The sequence below is a fragment of the Papio anubis genome, chromosome 10 (genome assembly GCF_008728515.1).
Source record: "Papio anubis isolate 15944 chromosome 10, Panubis1.0, whole genome shotgun sequence".
In the NCBI taxonomy this organism is placed as follows: domain Eukaryota; kingdom Metazoa; phylum Chordata; class Mammalia; order Primates; family Cercopithecidae; genus Papio; species Papio anubis.
The window spans coordinates 43,853,942-43,875,057 of record NC_044985.1 but is presented as its reverse complement, the minus strand read 5'-3'; the positions used below and the strand labels follow the sequence as shown (position 1 = coordinate 43,875,057).

Below are 21,116 nucleotides of genomic sequence, written 5' to 3'. Positions count from 1 at the left end.
TTAGAAACAACAAAGACTGTAATATAAAGCAATTATTAAGATGAATAATAGTCATATAAACTGGGCGTGGATGATGAACGAATTTATTACATTTTGGACACTTTTGTATCAGGAGGACTCATATTGTAGAAAAGAGTAATCATAAAAATGGCTGTCATTTTAAAAAACATGCCTACTGTTGCAAGTACCACATGTAATTCTATTTCATTTTATCCTCGCAACAACCCTCTGAGCATTTCTAGCCCCTGTAGTGGATTGAATGATGGTTGCATCCAAAATATAGGTTCACCTTCCCAGAACCTGTGGATGGGATCTTATTTGAAGAAGGGTCTTTGTAGATGTAGTTAAGTAAAGGATCTTGAGATGAGATAATCCCAGATTTTTTGGGTAGGTCCTAAATCCAAAGACAAGTGTCCTTATAAGAAGAGGAAAAGACACAGAGAAGGAGAAAGGCAGAGGAGAAGACGTGAAGACGAGGCATCCAAATGATGCATCTACGAGTCAAGGGATGCCAAGAAGTGCCAGCAGCCCCTGGAAGCTAGGGAGGGGTAGGGAACCCCTTCTCCCTCAGAGCCTCCAGACAGCTTGCTTTCAGGCTTCTGGTTCCCTGAACTGTGTGTCAGAAAACTGATTTCTGTTGTTTTAGGCCACCCAAGGCTCTGAGAATCAGGGAGCTGTTGTTCTAGTTCTAGTAATGAAAACTACCCATGTGACTCTGGCCAGTCCCTGACTACCAGCGGAGCCCCCTGGATCAGGTGTGCACACCACACTGCTGCTCTGCTGCCTGGACAAATAAGTCATTCAAGTCGAATAACACTATTAACATAACAATAGTTTAGTATTAAGGTTAACCACCTGCCTACAATCAGACTGCCTGGATTTGAGGACAGTTTTTCTGCTTAGTGCCTATCAGACTGTGAGTAAGTTATTTAACCTGAGTCATTTTCCTTTTCTTCTGTAAAATGGGGAGAATTCAAGAGGAGCCTTGAACAGGAAAGATATTTGGTGAAAACTAAGGAAGTCTGAAAAAAAGTATGGACTTTAGATAATAATAATGTACTAATATTGGTTTATTAATTGTAACAAATGGGGTAGGTGCGGTGATTCTCACCTGTAATCCCAGCACTCTGGGAGGCTGAAGCAGGCAGATCACCTGAGGTCAGAAGTTCGAGACCAGCCTGGCCAACATGGTGAAACTCCGTCTCTACTAAAAATACAAAAATTAGCCAGGTGTGGTGGCACATGCCTGTAATCCCAGCTACTCGGGAGGCTGAGGCAGGAGAATCGCTTGAACCCAGGAGGTGGAGGTTGCAATGAGCCAAGATGACACTGCTGCACTCCAGCCTGGGTGACAGAGTGAGACTCTGTCTCCAAAAAAAAAAAAAATTGTAACAAATGTACCATACTAACATAAGACATTAATAATAGGGAAGACTGGCTATGGGATATATAGGAATTGTACTAATCTAAAACTCTTCTAAAATATTAAATTACATATTATTATTTAAATGGGAAAAATATCAATACCTTGCTTCACATTGTGATAAAGATTTATAACAGTGTTTGGCACATTATAAGAGGTATTGTTAGCTATTATTGTTTTAGGGCTGTTATCAGGAACAAGGAATTCATACTTGTAATGTTCCATGAAACAGGCTAAATAATTTTTTTCAAGTGAGATGATGCAACATATTTAGAGTAAAGTTGTCTGAAAATTTTACTATAACTGTAATTTTGACTCATTCCAAAGCTAAGTAAAGCCAATGTAGTAACTAAACTTTGTTTCATGCCTCAGTGTTTCCTGGTTTTTAGATCTTTTCAAACTGTGATTTCTGACTACTACTGTAATTGCATGTAACTCATGTGAACAAGATCTACTTTGTTTATCTGAGAAAAATGGAAAAAAGAGAAAGACTCACAAATTGCAAATATATCTCCTTGTTGTTTCCTATCTGCTACTGGATTCCATTTTTAAAGCACCTACATCATGTTTTACTTTTTCCTTAGAAAACCAAGCAGAATGAATTGCAGTGACTTCTTTACTATTTTGACCCCACAAGGTGGACAAATGACTATACACACACACACACACACACACACACATATATGTATATTCATTCAGATTACCGCAACAATGAAAGAAGCACACTTTTGACAAAACTGGTCATTTTAAGAAGTGTAGGCTTTTCATGAGAATGACAGTGTCAGCAAAAGAGAGCCAAACTCATTCAGATTGTTCCCATCTTGCCTGATGCCTGCATCATGAGAAAGCAGCAGACAATCCAAGTTTAGAACAAAATGCTGCACACTTTCTCACCTGAAGAGATGCTTCCTACCTAGGAAAAGAATGCCGTTTCCTTAAGGGAGCTACTCTTCTGGACCTTTGGCAAGTAAGATGGGTAGATGGACAGACAGGCAGATGACAGCTTGAGGACAGGCTACTGTACCAAAAAGAAAGAGACCAAGGGCAGATGCAAGCAGCAATTGGGATCCTCTGCCTAGAGGAAAATATAGGAAAACAATAGATAGTCCTGCGCGAAATTCATTTCACAAAGAAAACCAGTCTAGATCATTCAGTAATAAAACTGTAGTATCTGGGCTATAGTCACTAGGTTAACTATACTAGGTTATTGGGCTGGGTCTGAGTCCAGAAATTTGTAATGAGCCATCACTACTGCAAGTGCCTTATCTGAACCATTATCAGAACGGACCTCCTCTCTGGGCTTTCCTGAGAAAAAGAATCATCTTCTGGAAAACCCATCTGGAAAGATCTTTGAATTGGAGAATGCACACAAAAGGCAGCAGTAAACAAATGAATTCACACCCGGATTTTCCTAAGAAATCTGAGTACAATATTATCATAGGATAATGAAAATAGTTTTTTGTTTAATTGTTCAACAAAAGTAAGCAATTTTCTTCCCTGTGGGGCTTCTTAACGTGTTTAACAGGTTAATGCGCATTGTGAGTTTCTGATGGAAGATTTAATAGTCTATATGAAATAAACTGCAGGAGCATTTCATTATCAGGGCAAGGATTAACAGCTCTCTTCAGATCACATTTTAGGAAGCTGTGCTCCTCCTCCAGCAACATTCATAAAAATAAATTCTTCTGTTGGTTAACATTTAAATCCTGTCTTCCTAATCTTTGGTTGCCTAAAGTTTAGGGCCTAAACAATTTCAAGACCCATCTATACCATGCAACAAATGTCCAATAATCCACCAAGGTCTGGACTGAGACCAGGGCTGACAACTGCCTTTTCTGTGCTGCTGAGCCTTACTTAAGATAACTTAATTTCATCAACGCATAAGGAATGTTTGCCCCTCCCCCAATATTTGCCACTAACAGCAATTGTCTTTTATTTTAAAACTTTCATTATTTGTGTTTTGATTGAAACTTTAAAACATCGAACTCCTTGATAAAAAAAAAAAAAGATTCAATTTCCTTCCTTTAATAAATATTGAATCTACTGTTGAGCCTCTCGCTGCATCACGCCTCGGTTGTTACACCCTCAACCGCTAGGGGGTGCCAGGAAAGGGCGCTGGGCTTAGGAGCAGCAAGGATCCACCCACAGTAGTCAGGAGGCAGCAGAGATTGCAGCCCAGGCAGGTGATTTTCATACTTCCCCAAGCAAGCCTCACATCTGACTGCTCACTGGAGCCGCTTTTTGTCTGGAAGTAATTATGCCCAAAAATATATAGATTCGTTACGTCTGTTGTGGTGTAAAAACCTGACGCACAGTCTTTAATTAGAGGCCAGCTGAATTTGCTTTAAAGGCTTTTCTTCTTTCTCCGCTTCCAGGTCTTGAGACATCACCAGGTTAATGACATTTTGATTAGCTTGTTAGAATAATTTATTATTTAGCCTTTTTAACGATTAAGGTGTTCATATCATACCCAATCCTTTACTCTATTTGATTCCCTGAAAACTTACTGACAGGGTTCACTGAGTATGCATCTGAAACAATCAGAAAATTGCATAAAATAGCAGTTAAAAGTAATAAATCCTCCATGGACCCGCCCAAGGATGCACCTCAAACATGATCACTGGCTGAGGCGAGAGGATCACCTGAGGTCTAGAGTTTTAGGCCAGCCTGGGCAACAAAGTGAGACCTCCATCTTCATAAAACATTTTTTTAAATTAGTTGGGCATGGTGGCACATGCCCAGTTACTTGGGAGACTGAGGTGGGAGGATCACTTGAGCCCCAAAGTTTAAGGCTGTAGTGAGCTAGGATTATGCCACTGCACTCTAGCCCAGTAATAGAGTGAGGCCCTGTCTAAAAAAGCAACAATAATAAAAAAAAAATTATTGGCCACCATTTCTCCCAGCTTTTTAAAGGATTAGAATTTTCCCTATTGTTGCAGCTGAATAAATTGCATCTTTAAGGTCAAAAGAAATTTGAAGCCCTTCCACTTTCCAAGGAGTTTTTAAGGACCACAGGGATTTTCCAGGTTTTCTTTTGCAACCAGAAAGTCATGGGGAATTCCAGAACAGAAGATGCTGGCTAATCAGACCTCCACTGGACTGAAGGAATGTTAACACAGCATACAAACAGTCTCCATACAGCACTGGGCTGCATAGTTCAGATCTTTCTGGTTCTACCAGGGAATGGTTTTTGCAGAGTTATGGCTCCTCATGACCCTCCAGGTTGTTAGAGCAGATTAGAGCTCACGATGACTCTGCTGATGAGCAGATGGTATTCTCTCTCTGAAACAGCGGGAGAAGCCTGGTGGTGATGGTGGGGTTGTTGATTCAGGGCCTCAAGAACTGCTAGAGTCATTGTTGATCCCTTGATTTCTCTCCCTCCCTATAAGGAATCTGTTTGTAAATGCTGTCTATCTTGGAAATATATCAACAATCCGCTGTCTATCTTGGAAATATATCTAGAATCCAAACACTTCTCACTACCTCCCTTACTCCCACCATAGCCCAAACTGTCATAATCTCTGCTGAAACAGCCTCCAATAAGGCCCCCCAGCTTCCAACCTTATCGTCTTATTAGTCTGCGCATCCTTGCCACCTTATAAGCTACATCATGTCCAACCAAAACTCCATAAACGCTTCCCTTCTCACTTAGAATACAGATCTGGAGCCCTGACCATTGCCCCCTCCTGCCCCTCCCTCATGAGCTGCCCTCTTCCCTTTGCCTGTCTGGCCCCTCTCCTCTGGCCTCCTTGAGTTCACGTGCTCGCTCTGCTCCAGCCTCGCTCGCCACCTTGCTTGTCCACAAACCCTCCCATCCCAGGACCTTACACTTGCTCTTCCCACGGGCAGGACTATTTGTCCTACCGAGAGCCCTGCGACGCCCTCCCTCCTTTCCCCAAGGCTGTGCCTAACCACCTCAGCAGAGAGGGTTTGCTGGCCACCCCACCTCGGCCACTCTCTGACCTCTTCCCATCCTCTATTTTTCTCAACATTTGTTACCATCTGACATCTTTATTTGTTCGTGGGTTTCTTGTCTGTCTCTCCAACTGGAATGTAAGCTCCATGAGGCAGAGACCCTGTCGGTTTTAATCAACACTGTGCTGTCAGAACAGTGCCTGGTCCATTGTGGGGTCTCCACAGGCAGCTGCTGAAGCAATAAATGAGTAAATGAAAAAAGAAGGCTCAGCAGTTCTGCAAGCTGTGAGTGAGTGAACCACTTGGCAATCAGTGTTTGTTCACGCAACATCTTGCTATTTGCTTCACAGATAGGTAAAAGGGGCCTAACGAGTCTAGTTCTCAGAGTCAAGTCAGAATAAATTCACGTCCGATGGTATTTTTCTGGAAAATAACGTCTTTGGATTTATTCCACAAACTAAAAGACAGAAAGAGTTCAATTCTTTTAGACTTCAATCTAATTTCTGAACCCTGACTGTGTGGGCCTCCGGAGCAGGCCTAACTCACAGGACAGGCTCCCTGTAGCTGGCAGTGTGACTGCCAGGCTCACTGCCAGCTACGGGGAGTGGGGTAGGGTGGGGTGTGGGTGGTAACTGTGAAGTGCGGGGGGGTGCCCGTGGCTCAGGGGCCGGAGTTCATCCTGAGTCATCTCCCGGCCACAGGAAATGCCCACAGCCGCACTCTCCTGGACTCAATGCCAGGCCTGGCTCCTGACCAGCAGGCCCAGCTTCCCCTGAACGGCCAGGCAACATGTTTTGTTTCATTTTGTTTTTAAGTGATTTGTACTGACTTCAAAGCAGAGAAAGATGGTGAGATCCAGGACCACATCTTTGTCTCATTTTTGGTGGCCAGAGATCCACAGGATAAGCAACAAACAAACCCAAAAGGAAATCACTAGACACAGAGCTAGAGCTAGAACCATAGTCCTGAGATAGAAAGGCAAACATATTTTTCAAGTTCCTTCTGGAATTTCACTTCTTGTTGGCATCTTTTTGATGATTCTTTGTACATCTCTTATCTATCAGGAGGTGGTTTGCAGGGTGATTCTGAACTCAGGTGGGAGGGTAGTGGCCTGTCTCCAGGGCCCTGTTTTCTGAGCAGTGAGGTGATCTTGGGAAAGTTGTGTAGCTTTTCCATGCCTCAGTTTCCTTATCTGGTAAATGAAAGTAGAATAGTCCCCATTTTATTGGGGCCTTGTGAGAACAAAATAGGGCCACCCTAATACAATATTAAATGATACCTGGCACTTGGTAAGTGCTCACTAAAACGAGCAAGAATAAACACGTGTCCCAAGTGAAATCAAAGGAGGCTTTACAGGAAACTGAGAGAGCTTCAACCCAGGCTCCAGTGTGCACAGGTGCCTGGAAGTATCTGGGAGCTGTGGGTGACTCCAGGTGGGATGGAAGCCAGATTACCATGGGGAAGTGTCTTTTAGAAAGCATTTCTGGTGAACTGCCTGAGGTGATGTTAAGAAACAAAGAGACTGGAATTTTCAAGCTTTCAGTAATTTGTTGTCATGGGTTTTTCCCCCTCACTTGAAATAAATATACACTTTCACGCATGGTATATTTCCAGTTTTGCATTTCTTTCTTTTTTCTTTCTTTCTTTTTTTATTTTTTGAGAGAGAGTCTCGCTCTGTTGCCCAGGCTGGAGTGCAGTGGTGCAATCTTGGCTCACTTCAACTTCTCCCCCTGGGTTCAAGTGATTCTCCTGCCTCAGCCTCCCAAGTAGCTGGGACTATAGGCATGTGCCACAATGCCTGACTAATTTTTGTGTTTTTTGTAGAGACGGGGATTCACCATGTTGACCAGGCTGGTCTCGAATTCCTGACCTCAAATGATCCATCCGCTTCAGCCTCCCAAAGTGCTGGGATTACAGGTGTAAGCCACCACACCTGGCCTGTGTTTCTTTTCTTAAAGAACGCCTCCCAGATGGTATAATCTTTAGGCCCCACAGAACCTGGACTCATCCCAAAATGGTGTAATGAAATCTTCACCATATTCCTGAAAGGTGGAGATTATCTCTCTTTCATAGTCTAAAAACTAAAGTGTTGAGAGATAAACACTCTCGCCACAGATAGGAGGACCTGGCAGGACTGCAATTTGAACCCAGGACTCCCTACATCCAAAACCAAACTCTTCCCACTACACTCAGCTTCCTCCCATTATGGGCATCACGATGGCTTTAAAAAGTAAGTGCCAGATTCAAATGGATATCCCTACACCAATGTTCATCGCAGTACTCTTCATAAAGGCCAAAAGCTGGAAACAGCCTGAACATCCACTGACAGACGATTAGGCCATCAAAATGTGGTATATCCATACAGTGGAATATTATTCAACCTTTAAAAAGAAGGACATGCTGACACATGCCACTACATGGATGAACCCCAAAGACATTATGCTAACATGAAATAAGCCATTCTCACAAAAGGACAAATATATGATTCCACTTATGTGACGCACCTGGAGTAGTCAGACTCATGGAGGCAGACAGTAGAATGCTGGGTGCTGGGTGCTGGGGGCTGGTGGAGGGGAAATGGACAGTTACTGTTTAATGGGTGAGGAGTTTCAGTTTGGGCTGATGAAAAAGTTCTGGAGATGGTCGGTGGTGAGGATGGCACAACAGTGTGAATGCTCTTAATGCCACCAAATCATATACTTAAAAATGGTTAAAACGGTACATTTTATGTTATGTATATTTTACCAAAATAAACAAAAAAGGAAACCCCAGCCTAGAATGTAAGGCCTAGGCCACAAAACATTTCTTTAGCACTTAGCAGCCTGTGGGCATTGTGAACAAGGATGACAGGAAAGTGTTAGACATCCTTCTTTAAGGGAATCTTTCTGAAGGTCGCAAAAAATGGAACAAATGTATCTACTTCCAGGTTGCTTGCTCCCCCTGTTATGCACAACCACAAGTCAGCCACAGAATTCTGCAAACAACCCACTGTGCAAGGCGTCACACTCAGAGGTACCTCACAGTGAGACCCACAGACAAAGCAGCCATTTACCTTGCCTTCTTTTAGCTACTCACAACGAAACGTTTTCACAGAAAGACACCTGGAGGTGGAAGACTTGCCACCGGTACTTGAGATGAAGCAGGTGGCACAGCAAGGCCCGCCCAAGAGCAGACAGCCGTGACTAAAGTCCCCAGGTTTCCAGTTGATTCCCAGGCAGGTTGACTCAGGGTTTCCTCTCCCAGGAGTGTTGTGAGGTGCCCCGGGGCAGGCCCAGCTGGGGCCTGGACTGTCTTTATTTGATATGGATGAATGGCTGGGTCTGGGAGAGACTCAAGCTAACTGCAGTGACTCAGACACCGGTTCACTAGCTTCCTGAAGTCAGAGCACCGCCGAGGACAGCCCATTTCTAAGTCTCTGAAGTCAGAACCAGCGGAGGGACAGAGTGCAGGAGTTCTGCATCCCTGAGCTCCGAGCTGCTCTGTCTACGCCTGTGCTGCTTAGCCGAGGCCCCTTGAGGAGGGTCAGACTCCCAGATGGAGTCACAGCCCCCAGGCTGGGGCTCTGAGCAATCCGGATGGTAGGATTCTATCTGATGAGCCTGACCAGCCTGTCTGAAAATGTGGATGTTATGACAGAACCTTTGGATGTTAAGGAATGTAATATCCTCTCAACCACCCACAAGTAATGGGAATTTGCTGTAAGAATACACATTACTTTAAAAGTGACGGGATCCTGGGGAAAATTAAGAGCGAGGCCTCTGAGAGATCCAAGCTGGATGGGCATTTGGGATCCATGGCAGCTGTAGGCCTGGACCATGCTCCTTCTCCCCGGCAGAGTGAGTTTGTAGATCTGACTCTAGCACTCTTCAGTTTGTGTGGCTGAGGGCCATTCTTTGCTGATTGCATATTGGTCCTCTCATCTCCCACCCCATGTAGCTTTCTTCTGCCTTGGGATTCTGCCTCGGGCTTCTGCCTCTATGTAGCTGCCGAGTCCTCCTAACATTGACTCCAGAAGCACCTGGTTCCCTCCGACCTTATGCACTCTCTCCATACATCCTGCCAGCCTCACCTCCCATTATCAAACTCCTGATTTTCCATTTCTATTTCCCATTTCAGATTCTACATACACAGAAACAGAGGTAAGTAATCCAGTTGGCATGGCTAAGGAGACACAGTTTTCATTTGGGGGACTTTACAGGATGCTGGCATCTCATGAATTGACAGCTCACCGGATAGGCAGGGCCGCCACCCTCCACAGCAGTGCGGATGTGGTACTTTCCAAAAGAGGACAGCAGGCACCCCACTCAGGAAGCAAGGCTATGTCTCCCCAGTGTCTTGCCCCTTGGTACAAATTAGCCAGCAGTCCCAAGGTGCAAACAGAGTGGATAGATATTCTTTCATAACATTATTCTACTTTATATTGTCTCAAATTCCCCCCTGCCTTTTCTTCACGCTGCATTTTAAGCTTTTTCTCAGTTTTCGGCACAACCCAAGCAGGGAACACATTTTCCCTTTCCTGATTGTATTATTTACCTTCCTAAACCATTCATTCATTTACTTATCTATTTACTCAATATCCATGAAGTACCTGCTTTGTAACTGGTGAAATACTAGACAATGAAGACTTAAAATTCACACATATTCTCAATATAAACATTAATTGACTACTTACAAAGTGCCAGGCATTGTGTTACTTGCTGGGAATAGAAAGATTACTGAGACACAGTTGCTGTCTGGTACTTAGCAAGAATTGAATAAATATTTGTTGAGTAAAGGCAAGTATTTTGACAATTACAAGCAGAGCAAAAAGGGCTATCTTGGGGAATGTCCACAGGAAGAGAGGCCTAGAGAAACCAAAAAGTGTTTCCTGCAGACACTAATGTTTACACTGCGACCTGGAGGGCAAGCTGAATTAGCCAAGTGAGAGGCATGAGAGGGAACCCAAGGCATGCAGGAAGAACAAATGGTTTGTGCAAAGGCTTGAAAATTAGGGAGGGTGTGCATTGGAGGGGCAGTCATGGGGGACAGAGAATAAATAAATCAGTGTGATTATGATTCTAGGACTGATATGGAAGTCTTTATGTGGAATGGCACAAGTCCATTTAAATACATGGTCAAATTGTGGTTTTGGAGTTCTCCTAGGACCTTGTTGCTACCTGCATCTGGTTGTCAGAGGGACATGAGGATGGTCTAGAAGGGGTATGTACCACTTCCACTCACATTCTGTTGGCAGATGCTGGTGGTTGGGAAATTCTTAGCTGCAAAACAGGCCAGGAGAAGTAGTCTAACTGTGTTCCCAGGAAGGAGAGATTGTTGGTGGCAGCTAGAACCATGGAGAGTTTCCAGGGAGTGGCATATCCAGAGCTGGACAGCCATCCCGATCCAGCTCCTCTAGAGTACCTGCTCTTGGCTGCCAGGAAGGTCTGTGGGCAGACAGACAGCTCAGGACCTGGGGAAACCTCTGGAGCCCAGGGCAGCACTTGTCAGTCCAAGGCAGTCTTGTGGGATGTAAAATCTTTTCTTCCAAAGTGAGGTTTGAACGTTGCGCGTTCAGTCTCCAGACAGAGGTGGATTTTGAGTAGGAAATTGACAAGAACTATGAAGGGCCTGAGCTTTTACCTGACTTGCAAGCTGACAAGTTAGCTTGTCATGGATTCGTGGGTACTGATGGAGACATGTGATGCCTGGGTCACAGAAAAAGAACTTTTTAATTCACAGCAATCGCAGTGGTCAGAGTGCCAGCACATTCTTTCACCAGTTCCCCAATACCATTTCCCACAAGATGGCACAAAAGAAAGAGGTGACACCTGCACATGTAGTAAGATGTGTTATAAGAGAAGAACTTTGAGTTTAGGGAAGCTGAACCTTTTATAATGGGCAGTAAAACAGGCCTACACTTTGTTCTGGAGGTTGACACTGTTTCTAATTTTTCCTTTTCCCTAAAGAGGGACACTATCTCTATTTTCAAAGGCTGTTCACTTTATAAACATCCTGGAAAAGATAGTCTAGAAAAAAGGCAGCCAGGGCGTCTGCTTGTAAGATGTGCAGAAATGTGAGAAACACTTGAATTTGTCTTCCAACAAAGACAGGTTCCTCTTTAGCAAGATGGAGTGTTCTTTAGATAGAAGCTTCATTTACTAAATCCTTCTCCTCTTGATCCCTAGCTATCTAGAGGCCCCAGGGCTCCGTCCTCAGAGCTCTTCCCTGCATACATTCACTTCCTGGAGGGATCTCATTCAGCCACATATCTCTGAACACCATCAGCCTCATATCTTTAAATCCGTGCTGATAATCCCAATTTACAATTTGCACTTTGACATTGCCCCCATTTCCAGACCTAGATATCAAACTGCCTATGTGGCATCTTAACTTGGTTATCTTCTAGCCATCTCAAACTTACTGTATTCTTGATCCTCATCCTCCACCTGAAACCTGATTGTTCCTCAATGTAACCCCTCTCAGTAAAATGTATCACTCAGGCAGTAAAATATATCTGTGCCAGCTAGAAACCTCTTTCTTTCATATTCACATCCAATCTATCAGCACAGTCCAGTTTCGAAATAGATCTTGAATCTGATCACCCTTCTCCTCCTGCACCACCAGCATCCTAGTCCCAGCCACGATTGTATCTGTTCTTGACAGAGACATGTGTTCCTGTCTTGCCCCATTCACCTTCCAATCTTGCCCCATACATTCTAACTTCCTCAGCAGCCAGTGTGGTTCTTCTAAAATGTAAATTAAATAATATTATTTCTCTGCTTTCAACCTTCCAATGATACACAAGGCATAGAATAAAATTCAAGCTAAAGACTACATATGATCTGACCTCTGCCCCCAAATCTGATCACCCTCTCTCTCCCTTCTTGTATTCCACTTGCCCTGGAAAACACCTTCCATTGGGCTGTCTCAGGCCTTCGTACTTAGCTGTGTTGCCAAAGTCATCTAGGGCTCTCTCAGATGCCAGTTGGTCAGGGAAACCCTCCCTGACTATTCTAAAGAAAATCGTACACTCCCTCGCCCCTCTTTCCTTTTACCCGGACTTACTCTGATTCATAGCCCTGGGCACTGCCTGATTTTAGGAGTCTATCCCCCGCACTGCCCTCCAGCCGAGCATATATGCTGCCTGGATCCAAAAACTTGGTTGTGTCCACTGATGTAGCCTCTGCTTCAAAAATAATATTGGACACAAAGTAAATGTCCAAGAAGTACTTGTTGAATGAATGGATAATGAATGAATAATAGTTAAGACTGGATTTTTAAAATGACAATAACAGAGACACAAACAATTTGTGGCTCGATCTTTCTTCTTCAAGATAAATCAACTAATTTTATATAAATTTTCTCCCAAAATGCACATCTTCCAATTATTCAATAATTCTGGATTGTTACTGCAGAATTCTTGCCATGTTTTTCCAGCTTCTTGGATATGATGGAGTTCAAAATTGAACATAACATAGGCTTCTGAGAAAAGCCTAGGTAGTCTATAATTAGTTTCTCTCTTTCTTTGGTTTATTTTATTTTAAAAATTATTTTATTTTAGTTTTTATTTTTGTGGGTATATAGATATTTATGGGGTACATGAGATGTTTTGGTACAGGCATGCAACGTGTAATAAGCACCTCAGGGAAAGTGGAGTATCCATCCCCTCAAGCATTTCTCCTTTGTGTTACAAACAACCCATTCATAGTCTTTTAGTTATTTTTAAATGTACAATTAAATTATTGTTGACCATAGTCCGTTTCCCTCTGTTTACAGGTTTCACATGCTTACCTAGTAATGCTCCTTGAAAAGATTATCTCCTCAGACATAAGCCCGGCCACAGAAAAGTCTCTCTAAGGTCAGCAGTTTCGAGAGTGACGAAGTGAGAATTTGATTCTTATCTGTTCACAGACTCTACGAATCCCAAAACACCCTCCTGAAGAACACATTGGGGGAAAAATACAAACAACCTTATGGATTTAGCCATAGATCATATATATTTTAAATTGTCACTCTTTCACTCAACAAATAAATATCTCCTATGTGCCAAATCATGAGCCAGAAGTTGGAACAGCACATTGTGAAGAGAACTTGGTCCCTAGCCTGAGGGATTCAGAATCTTGGGCACCATCATTTCTGTTTTCATCATTGTTGTCATCAATGTCTTTTGACACATTCTTATTTTGATCTCCTTTGATTTTTGTATATTATGATTATTTCCAATATCATTTTAAAATAGGAATTTCATACTTATGGAAAAATATATGCCATCTAATTTGAAAAATAAGGAAACAGTGCTTTGCTTTCCCTAGCCTGCCTTCTCATTTACTGTAAAATAATAATTTTTCTTTTTCAGGGTTCATTTCAATTTTTTGAAAAGGATTTAGCAATGAAATACAAAAATCTCAGTTATTTTCATTAAGCTCATTTTTTACTTTCCCCACATGTAGGCTATATGCTTTATTTAATATCTTTATTCTTTACATTGTTAAAATTATTTTAGAAATGACTATTTCAATTGCTGTTTTGACATTTCATTGATCAATATTTCACTAAAGATAATAACTTTCTCTAGGATGCAGAGAGACTCATAGAACTTACACCAGAATTTCCACTGAATGAATTTCCCCACCTTCTTGGTGATTGTACACCTGCCTTCCTTATAAGGCGAACAAGGAAGTAAATCATGTTGAAGTTGCTTTTAAACACAGCTTTTCTGCTTTACCTGTCCAGGTAGCCTCTGTTTTCATTTCAGTCTTAATGAAAACTTTCTAACTTACATCTCAAGTTTCTTTTCAAAGCAGTGTAAGTAGTATTTAAAATGTTACACTTCAAGAAAGAAAGACTTTAACGATATTCAGCTTTGGTCTTGTAACGCTGAAGGTAATTCATTTTTTAATCCGTCTGCACAGCAAGAACTGAAGCGAATGGGGATTGAACTGCTTTGCCTGTTCTTTCTATTTCTAGGAAGGAATGATCACGTACAAGGTAAGACCTACGTTCTCCGATATATTGCTTTCGTGGTATGCTGGACAAACCTGTCATTTGGTTCAGAAACTAGATCTGAAGTCATGTTTTATTTGATCTGTTCCATTGCTCTTTTGTCACTGAGTGAACGCTTTAACAAATTACAGACAAACACCGGGCAGTTCCCACAATGAATGCTCTAGGCTTAAGGTAAATAAATACAAAGGTTGCACAGGCATTTTAATGAGGAGAATTAAATAACATTGCTGCCCAATGGAACTTAGTGCCACTGTGATAACCATTTTTGAAACTTTTCTATTTTATTCTACCACAAGATCTTCCACTTAAGAGTAATAATCTTGAAAGAGAGAAAGGATTTATTTCAAAAACAGAAATACCTCGTTTAAGAAAGAAGCATTTTTTAATGGGTGCAAGTAATTTTTAAAAATTAAGGTGGAACAATAAATAGGATAATCCTATATTTGTGAACTTTCACATTTTAAGAAAAAAGAGGATGATAATTTTGGCTTATAAGATATACATACTTTTTAATACACATACACATATTTTACATGTGATAGATGTAAAATACAAACTTTTATGTGAATTGCTAATATTTTGAGGACTGATCTTGGATACTAAACTAAACTTTGATGTTGTTTTGTTCAAGTAATGTAAGAGCCATCAGTCTCATAAATGGAATGACTGAAAGTATACTTAATCCCTGCGTCTTGCTGGGTCTAAACCTAGGTGGCTGTGCCCTGGGAGGTGCAGAAACCTGTGAAGACTGCCTGCTCATTGGACCTCAGTGTGCCTGGTGTGCTCAGGAGGTAAAATAAACGACCTCAACATGTTTTTAAAACCTGTCTGCAGTTACACTCATGTTAATTTCCTCAGTGATAGTTCTGATAGTGAATTGTTTTTTTGTGGAATTGTATGAGTAAAACAAATCAGGAAAGGAGAAGGTGAGCATTGGTAGATCAAAATGGCATTCATGTGATTACTTTCAAAAACAATTTGTAGAAGGAGTGGATGTCAAATTATTTGGAAAAATATGTAACTTGGGATTTTAAATTTTACCTCACTCCTTCTCTTATTGTAAAGCCATTTCTAACTGGTTGCATATAAAATATGGAGGCTGTCTGGATAATCAGAGATCATGGAGATGGATTTTCTAAAGTTAAACATACATTTGATGTTCATATCATAGTTGTATTCCATCTGGGTACTAGGATCCATTCTGAACTACTGCTAGGTTCTAAGGGATGTGTTTTAAGTTTGGGGCAAATATTACTGGTCAGGCATTATCCAGTTCTTTTAAAAATGGCATTTTCATAAACTCAGTGACTCTGTACCACGCCAGTGACAAAGTTCCAAATAGGCACTCCTTATCTGGTCAAACTGAAAACTATGTGAAATCAGTGTGAAGATGATCGGGGAATATCTACCAAGCCATCCTAAGACACTAGAGAGTGATGTCTGACTGATTCATGGTGAGAAAGACAGGCATTAGCTTTCTGAATTTTAAAACAAGTCTCTACCCACTGGATCTCATAAAGATAATCTAAACATAAATCAAATCATACAAATACCAAGTTCAGCGAGAGCTGAGCATGCTCAGCTCAAAGAGAAACAAACCTCAACACCTCAACACCAAACTCAGAACTGGATTCTACCTGTGGAAACCCAAACGCTGAGTTCAGTGTGTATCCATGAAGACAGGAGAGCACAAACGTAGCTCAGTCCCCTACCACAGCCTTGACCGACGCGACCACAAACAAAAATCCAAGAGAATTATGCCTTTTTTTGAGTTCCTGTATCAAAGCAGGATTGAGAAGATACAAGGAGGGAAAAATTCACATGTTTTTGGGTATTGACTTCCTGAAGAAGTATTAGTTTCATGCCAGAGAGATAAAATAACAAATCAGCCTAGAATTTTCATTTAAATGCATTTTTCAGCATTTAGTTAAGAGAGTTTCCTAAGTTGCTGCTGATAACTTTACTTGTGGATAATACTTGGTAGCCAAATTGTTGTCAAATTGTAAAGCCAAAGTATTCTAAGAGGCCACTCTAATATTAGAAGTAGTTATGAGGATGCCAGTTGAGGCAGTTGGAGCAAAAAGTAAATTAGGCTTCTGCTTAGGGCAGATAGAAAATAGGTCATGTGGTTAACACCACCTCTGATCTTTTGGCAAAGGCTATGACTAGAGGGATAGCAATGACACTGTGTTGAGAAGGATTCTGAAGCCTTGGCCAGCCTTAGTGACATCATGGGAAGTTACAGTTTGCCATGCCTGGCCTAGAGCTTCAGACATGCACAGGCCTACTGATTGATAACAAATTGTATTCTCAAAATCAATTTCAGAAGAAATCTAACTTTCCTAGCTGATGAAAACAGCAAGAGTGGCTTGGAGTTCTAAGAGGCAAGGAAAATAGTGTGAGCATTGGTTTGGTTTTCTCTAAGCATGAGAGTCAATGGGCAACAAGTTCCCCTTTGCGTAGTGTCATGCCCGCTCTAAAGCAGTCGTGCCTATCAGGTAAGTTAGGTATTTAATCTGTTAGCTCCATCTCCCTGTTTTGGGTGTTCCAGAATTTGAATGACCACATCTCTGCTGGGAAAGACTTCATCTCACTGTACCTCTGCTATCCTTGTGGGAAACTCCTGTGTCCCACACAGAAAAGCAGACTTTTAACCCATCTTTTTCACTTTTCTTCCTCACTTTCAAATCTTGGAGAAAGTTCTAAAGGATCTTGAACTAGAACGCTTCAAGACTCTGGGTTTAAAGTCCACAAGAGGTCAATTTTGGTGAAGTCATGCTGCACTATAAGGGTAACAGACCAGTGCATACAACTGGCAGAGAGTGCTAGATGGGGGAGATGTTGCAATCCCTACCCTTTAGGAATCCTCAGGATCTCTCTTTATCACTAGATTTAGGGATTGACACTGGAGCACTTGGACAGTGTGTCAATTCCCAAATCTAGTGATAAAGATTTGATTGTGGAATCAAACCTACAGGTCAGCCTGAGCAGATAAATTCATGGAATGATGTCAACTTTATGAACCCAACTGTTTCAAGGATCTGGTCATGGCCTGGGAAGAAGCTTTAAAGAAGTGACCTTAAGACCTCCCCCACACTCCCTCCTACCCACCTCCCCAAAATTGTTACATGAATTCAAGTGAATATAATTGAAAGGAGACTCCAGTTTTACTCAGAATTTTACTGGCAGAATTCTCTGGTTATTCACCTATAACTTAACTTTAGACCTATAATCAATGTTAGTCATGTAGGGATACAATATGATAAGATGCTTAACTAGCAAAGTGTGCAGAAAACTTTCAATTGCTGGTATCTTATAAAGAAATTCAGATTTGTTTTCTTTTTCTGGTTATTCTTTTTCTTTTTCTTTTTTAGAATTTTACCCGTCCATCTGGAGTTGGTGAAAGGTGTGATACCCCAGCAAACCTTTTAGCTAAAGGATGTCAATTAAACTTCATCGAAAACCCTGTCTCCCAAGTAGAAATACTTAAAAATAAGCCTCTCAGTGTAGGCAGACAGAAAAATAGTTCTGACATTGTTCAGATTGCACCTCAAAGCTTGATCCTTAAGTTGAGACCAGGTATGTTAGGATTTGGCTCATGTAAATAGATCTAATGTTATATATGGTAATTCTGCTACCCCACTAATGTGTCTTGTATCATATTACATATCATTGATTATTAAGACTCGAATTTCCCATTCTTAAGGAAATCGAAAATTGCTAGGCTCACACATTTCTTTATTCACATCGGTCCCTGGCACTCCAATTGTGTTACTGAAGAAGCCATCTCTAATAGTAACCATTTAAATTACTCAAATGTTGTTAACGCTTACCTCACATTTCTTCAAGGATTGTAATGTAGATTTAAACTCTCTTTTATTTGGTTCCCCTTTTCTAAAACGACACACAAAAAATTCAGCTTATCTTCTATCTAAATGGATGCTAGTTCTCCCAAGGAGATATAAAATATCCTAACTTATTCTCCAATAGTTCTAAACTCACTGCTGAAAGAATTTCATGGGTTGGTTCATTTAGGATCTTAACCACACAGTTAACGAAATCCTATGTATTCAGTAAGTTCTTATGGAGGTGAAATAGCCAGCTGACCCAGCAAGTGGCCAGTTGCAAATAAATCTCAGTGTGTTTTCCTGGGTTTGCTTTTCCTATTGGACTTTGCAGGTGGTGCGCAGACTCTGCAGGTGCATGTCCGCCAGACTGAGGACTACCCGGTGGATTTGTATTACCTCATGGACCTCTCCGCCTCCATGGATGATGACCTCAACACAATCAAGGAGTTGGGCTCCCGGCTTTCCAAAGAGATGTCTAAATTAACCAGCAACTTTAGACTGGGCTTCGGATCTTTTGTGGAAAAACCTGTATCCCCTTTTGTGAAAACAACACCAGAAGAAATTGCCAACCCTTGCAGGTAAGTAAATGATTCTCTTGGCATCTATGTGCGCTGATTTTCTATGGAGATACTCCTGCTCTGAGCTGCACTTGCCAGGAGCTTGCTAACTCCCTGGCATTTCTGCCTCGTCTGGTTGGATCTCAGCAGTTCTCTCAGAGGCCTAGGTTGCTTGGAGTGAGGTGAGGTCATCTGAACTACATGGTTCTAGCCGTGGGTCCTTGTGGCCTCTGCATTTGCCTCCCAGTGTAGGGCAGGATGTGGCAAACCAGAATGTGTGTTATGCATGCAAGGGAACCAAGGCTTTCACCAAAGGCTCCATTGGATGGTGCCCAGTCCCAGTATCTCAGACACTTTCTAGCCTCAATGGCCACCACTTTCTGAGGTTATTTGAAAATAACCTTCACTTTCCGAGAGCCTTTCTCCATGACAATGACTTCTGGCAAAATAATAATTTTTGCAACTTTTTCTGACATACTCTGGGAAATATTGGTTTCTCTTATTGCTTGGAGAAGGCATGCAGCCTTCACTGCTATTAAATTCAGTAGTAAATGACTCCATAGGCAATGACTCCATTCTAATATGCTATAATAAGCTATTAAAAACCACATATTATGCAGGTGATGGTGGAGGACAAATTGCTTTGTGATGGCTTATCGGTGCAGTGAATGACATGTTCAGAATCAAATAGTCTCCTATTGAAAAAGAGCTACCATATGCTCTGTCCCAGACCTTATGCTGAAGGTTTTACATACATGACCTCATTCAGTCTTCATAATAACAGCAGGTTAAACAGCAGGTTAAAGCTAGCTTAATAACATCAGCCCTACACTCAGAGGAAGTGAGGCTCCGAGAGATTAGCTATTTGCCCAAGGCCACATGACTAATCCATGATCTGTACCGAGATTTGATTTGTCCCAAAAGCAAGCCCATTACTGCTATATATCTAGTTTATATGAAATAATTTTCTACATGTTTATTAACTTATAATACTTTTATACACCAAAGGCATCAATCTCTATAAAAGATAAACAGCTTTTATTATACCATTTAAAAAACATCTCAGTATAGTTCCCAACTACAATCTAACATAATCAAAAATAATTTAACCATAAAAGAAATTTATCAGTGATTGTAACACTTAGAAATTGTGTTTGGTTGCAAGTATCTGAGACAGTGGCATAAAAAAGGAGTATTTTTGTTTTTTGTGTTTTGTTTTGTTTTGAAATGGAGTTTCACTCTGTCACCCAGGCTGGAGTGCAGTGGCATGATCTTGGCTCACTGAAACCTCTGCCTCCTGGGTTCAAGCGATTCTCCTGTGTCAGCCTCCCGAGTAGCTGAGATTACAAGTGCCCGCCACCATGCCTGGCTAATTTTTGTATTTTTAGTAGTGACTGGGTTTCACTATGTTGGCAAGGCTGATCTCAAACTCTTGACCTCAAGCGATCTGCCCCGCTCGGTGTCCCAAAGTGCTGGGATTACATGCGTGAGCCACCACGCCTGGCCAATATTTTCTTTTCTCTTTTGCATGAAATACAGAGAAAGGCCATTCAGTGGTGATATGGCAGATCCGTAAACATGAGGAATCTAGGACTTTTTCTGCTCTCTGCTTCACCATTATTGACACTTGGATTTTATCTTCATGGTCCAAGAATGCTGCCAGGGCACTGATCATTACTTCTTCATTTCAGTCAGAAGGAAAGGAGGAAAATAGTGGCAATAAGGGCACTGTCTGCCCACTCCCTCACAACTCCTTTTCATGTATAGTTGACATGCCTAAAATGCACAGATCAAAAATGTTCAGTTTGATGTGTTTTGATGGTTAAATATACCATTGCAATCAATATCCAAAACATGATGTAGAATATGTCCATCACCTCAGAAATTTCACATTACAGTTAGTTCTACCACTTCAGAGGCAACCACTTTCTATTTCTATAATTTATATTGGTTTTGCCTATTCCTGAATTTTGTATGAATATATAATGTAGTATATGCCCTATGTTTTTGGCTTCTTTGGTTCAATGTAATGTTTTCAAGATTTACCTATGATTTTGTATGTATCAGGAGTTTGCTTCTTTTTGTTTTAATTAATAATCCATTGTATATATTTACTATATTTTGTTTACTCATTCTTTCATTGGTGGACATTTGGGTTGTTTCTATTTGGGGGGATTATTATGAAAAGGCTGCTATGAACACTTGTGTAGAAGTCTTTGTATAGACGTATGCTTTTATTTCTCTATAATAGACACCTAAACTGGAGTTGCTGAACTATATGATACTTATAATTTTTAAAGAAACTACCAAATTGTTTTCCAAAGTGAACGTACCACTTTGCATTTCCTTCAGTAGTGTGACAGGGTTCCAGATATTCCACATCCTTAC

General features: G+C 41.3%; 1 protein-coding gene across 6 annotated transcripts in view; it reads left to right on the top strand.

Annotated features, from left to right (window-relative positions):
• Positions 1 to 21,116, top strand: part of ITGB6 (integrin subunit beta 6) — a 162,634-nt gene that overhangs the window by 55,869 nt on the left and 85,649 nt on the right. For 2 of the 6 annotated variants that reach the window (XM_031651303.1, XM_031651299.1), the window contains exons 3-6: positions 13,094 to 14,305; positions 15,035 to 15,114; positions 17,698 to 17,902; positions 18,503 to 18,749. In XM_031651303.1, coding sequence (XP_031507163.1) covers positions 14,245 to 14,305; positions 15,035 to 15,114; positions 17,698 to 17,902; positions 18,503 to 18,749 — 593 coding nt within the window. In that variant the 5' untranslated portion in view covers positions 13,094 to 14,244. Of the gene's footprint in view, positions 1 to 8,038; positions 10,538 to 13,093; positions 15,115 to 17,697; positions 17,903 to 18,502; positions 18,750 to 21,116 lie in introns of those variants that run through there. The other 4 variants (XM_031651301.1, XM_031651300.1, XM_031651302.1 and 1 more) reach the window with 4 other exon arrangements.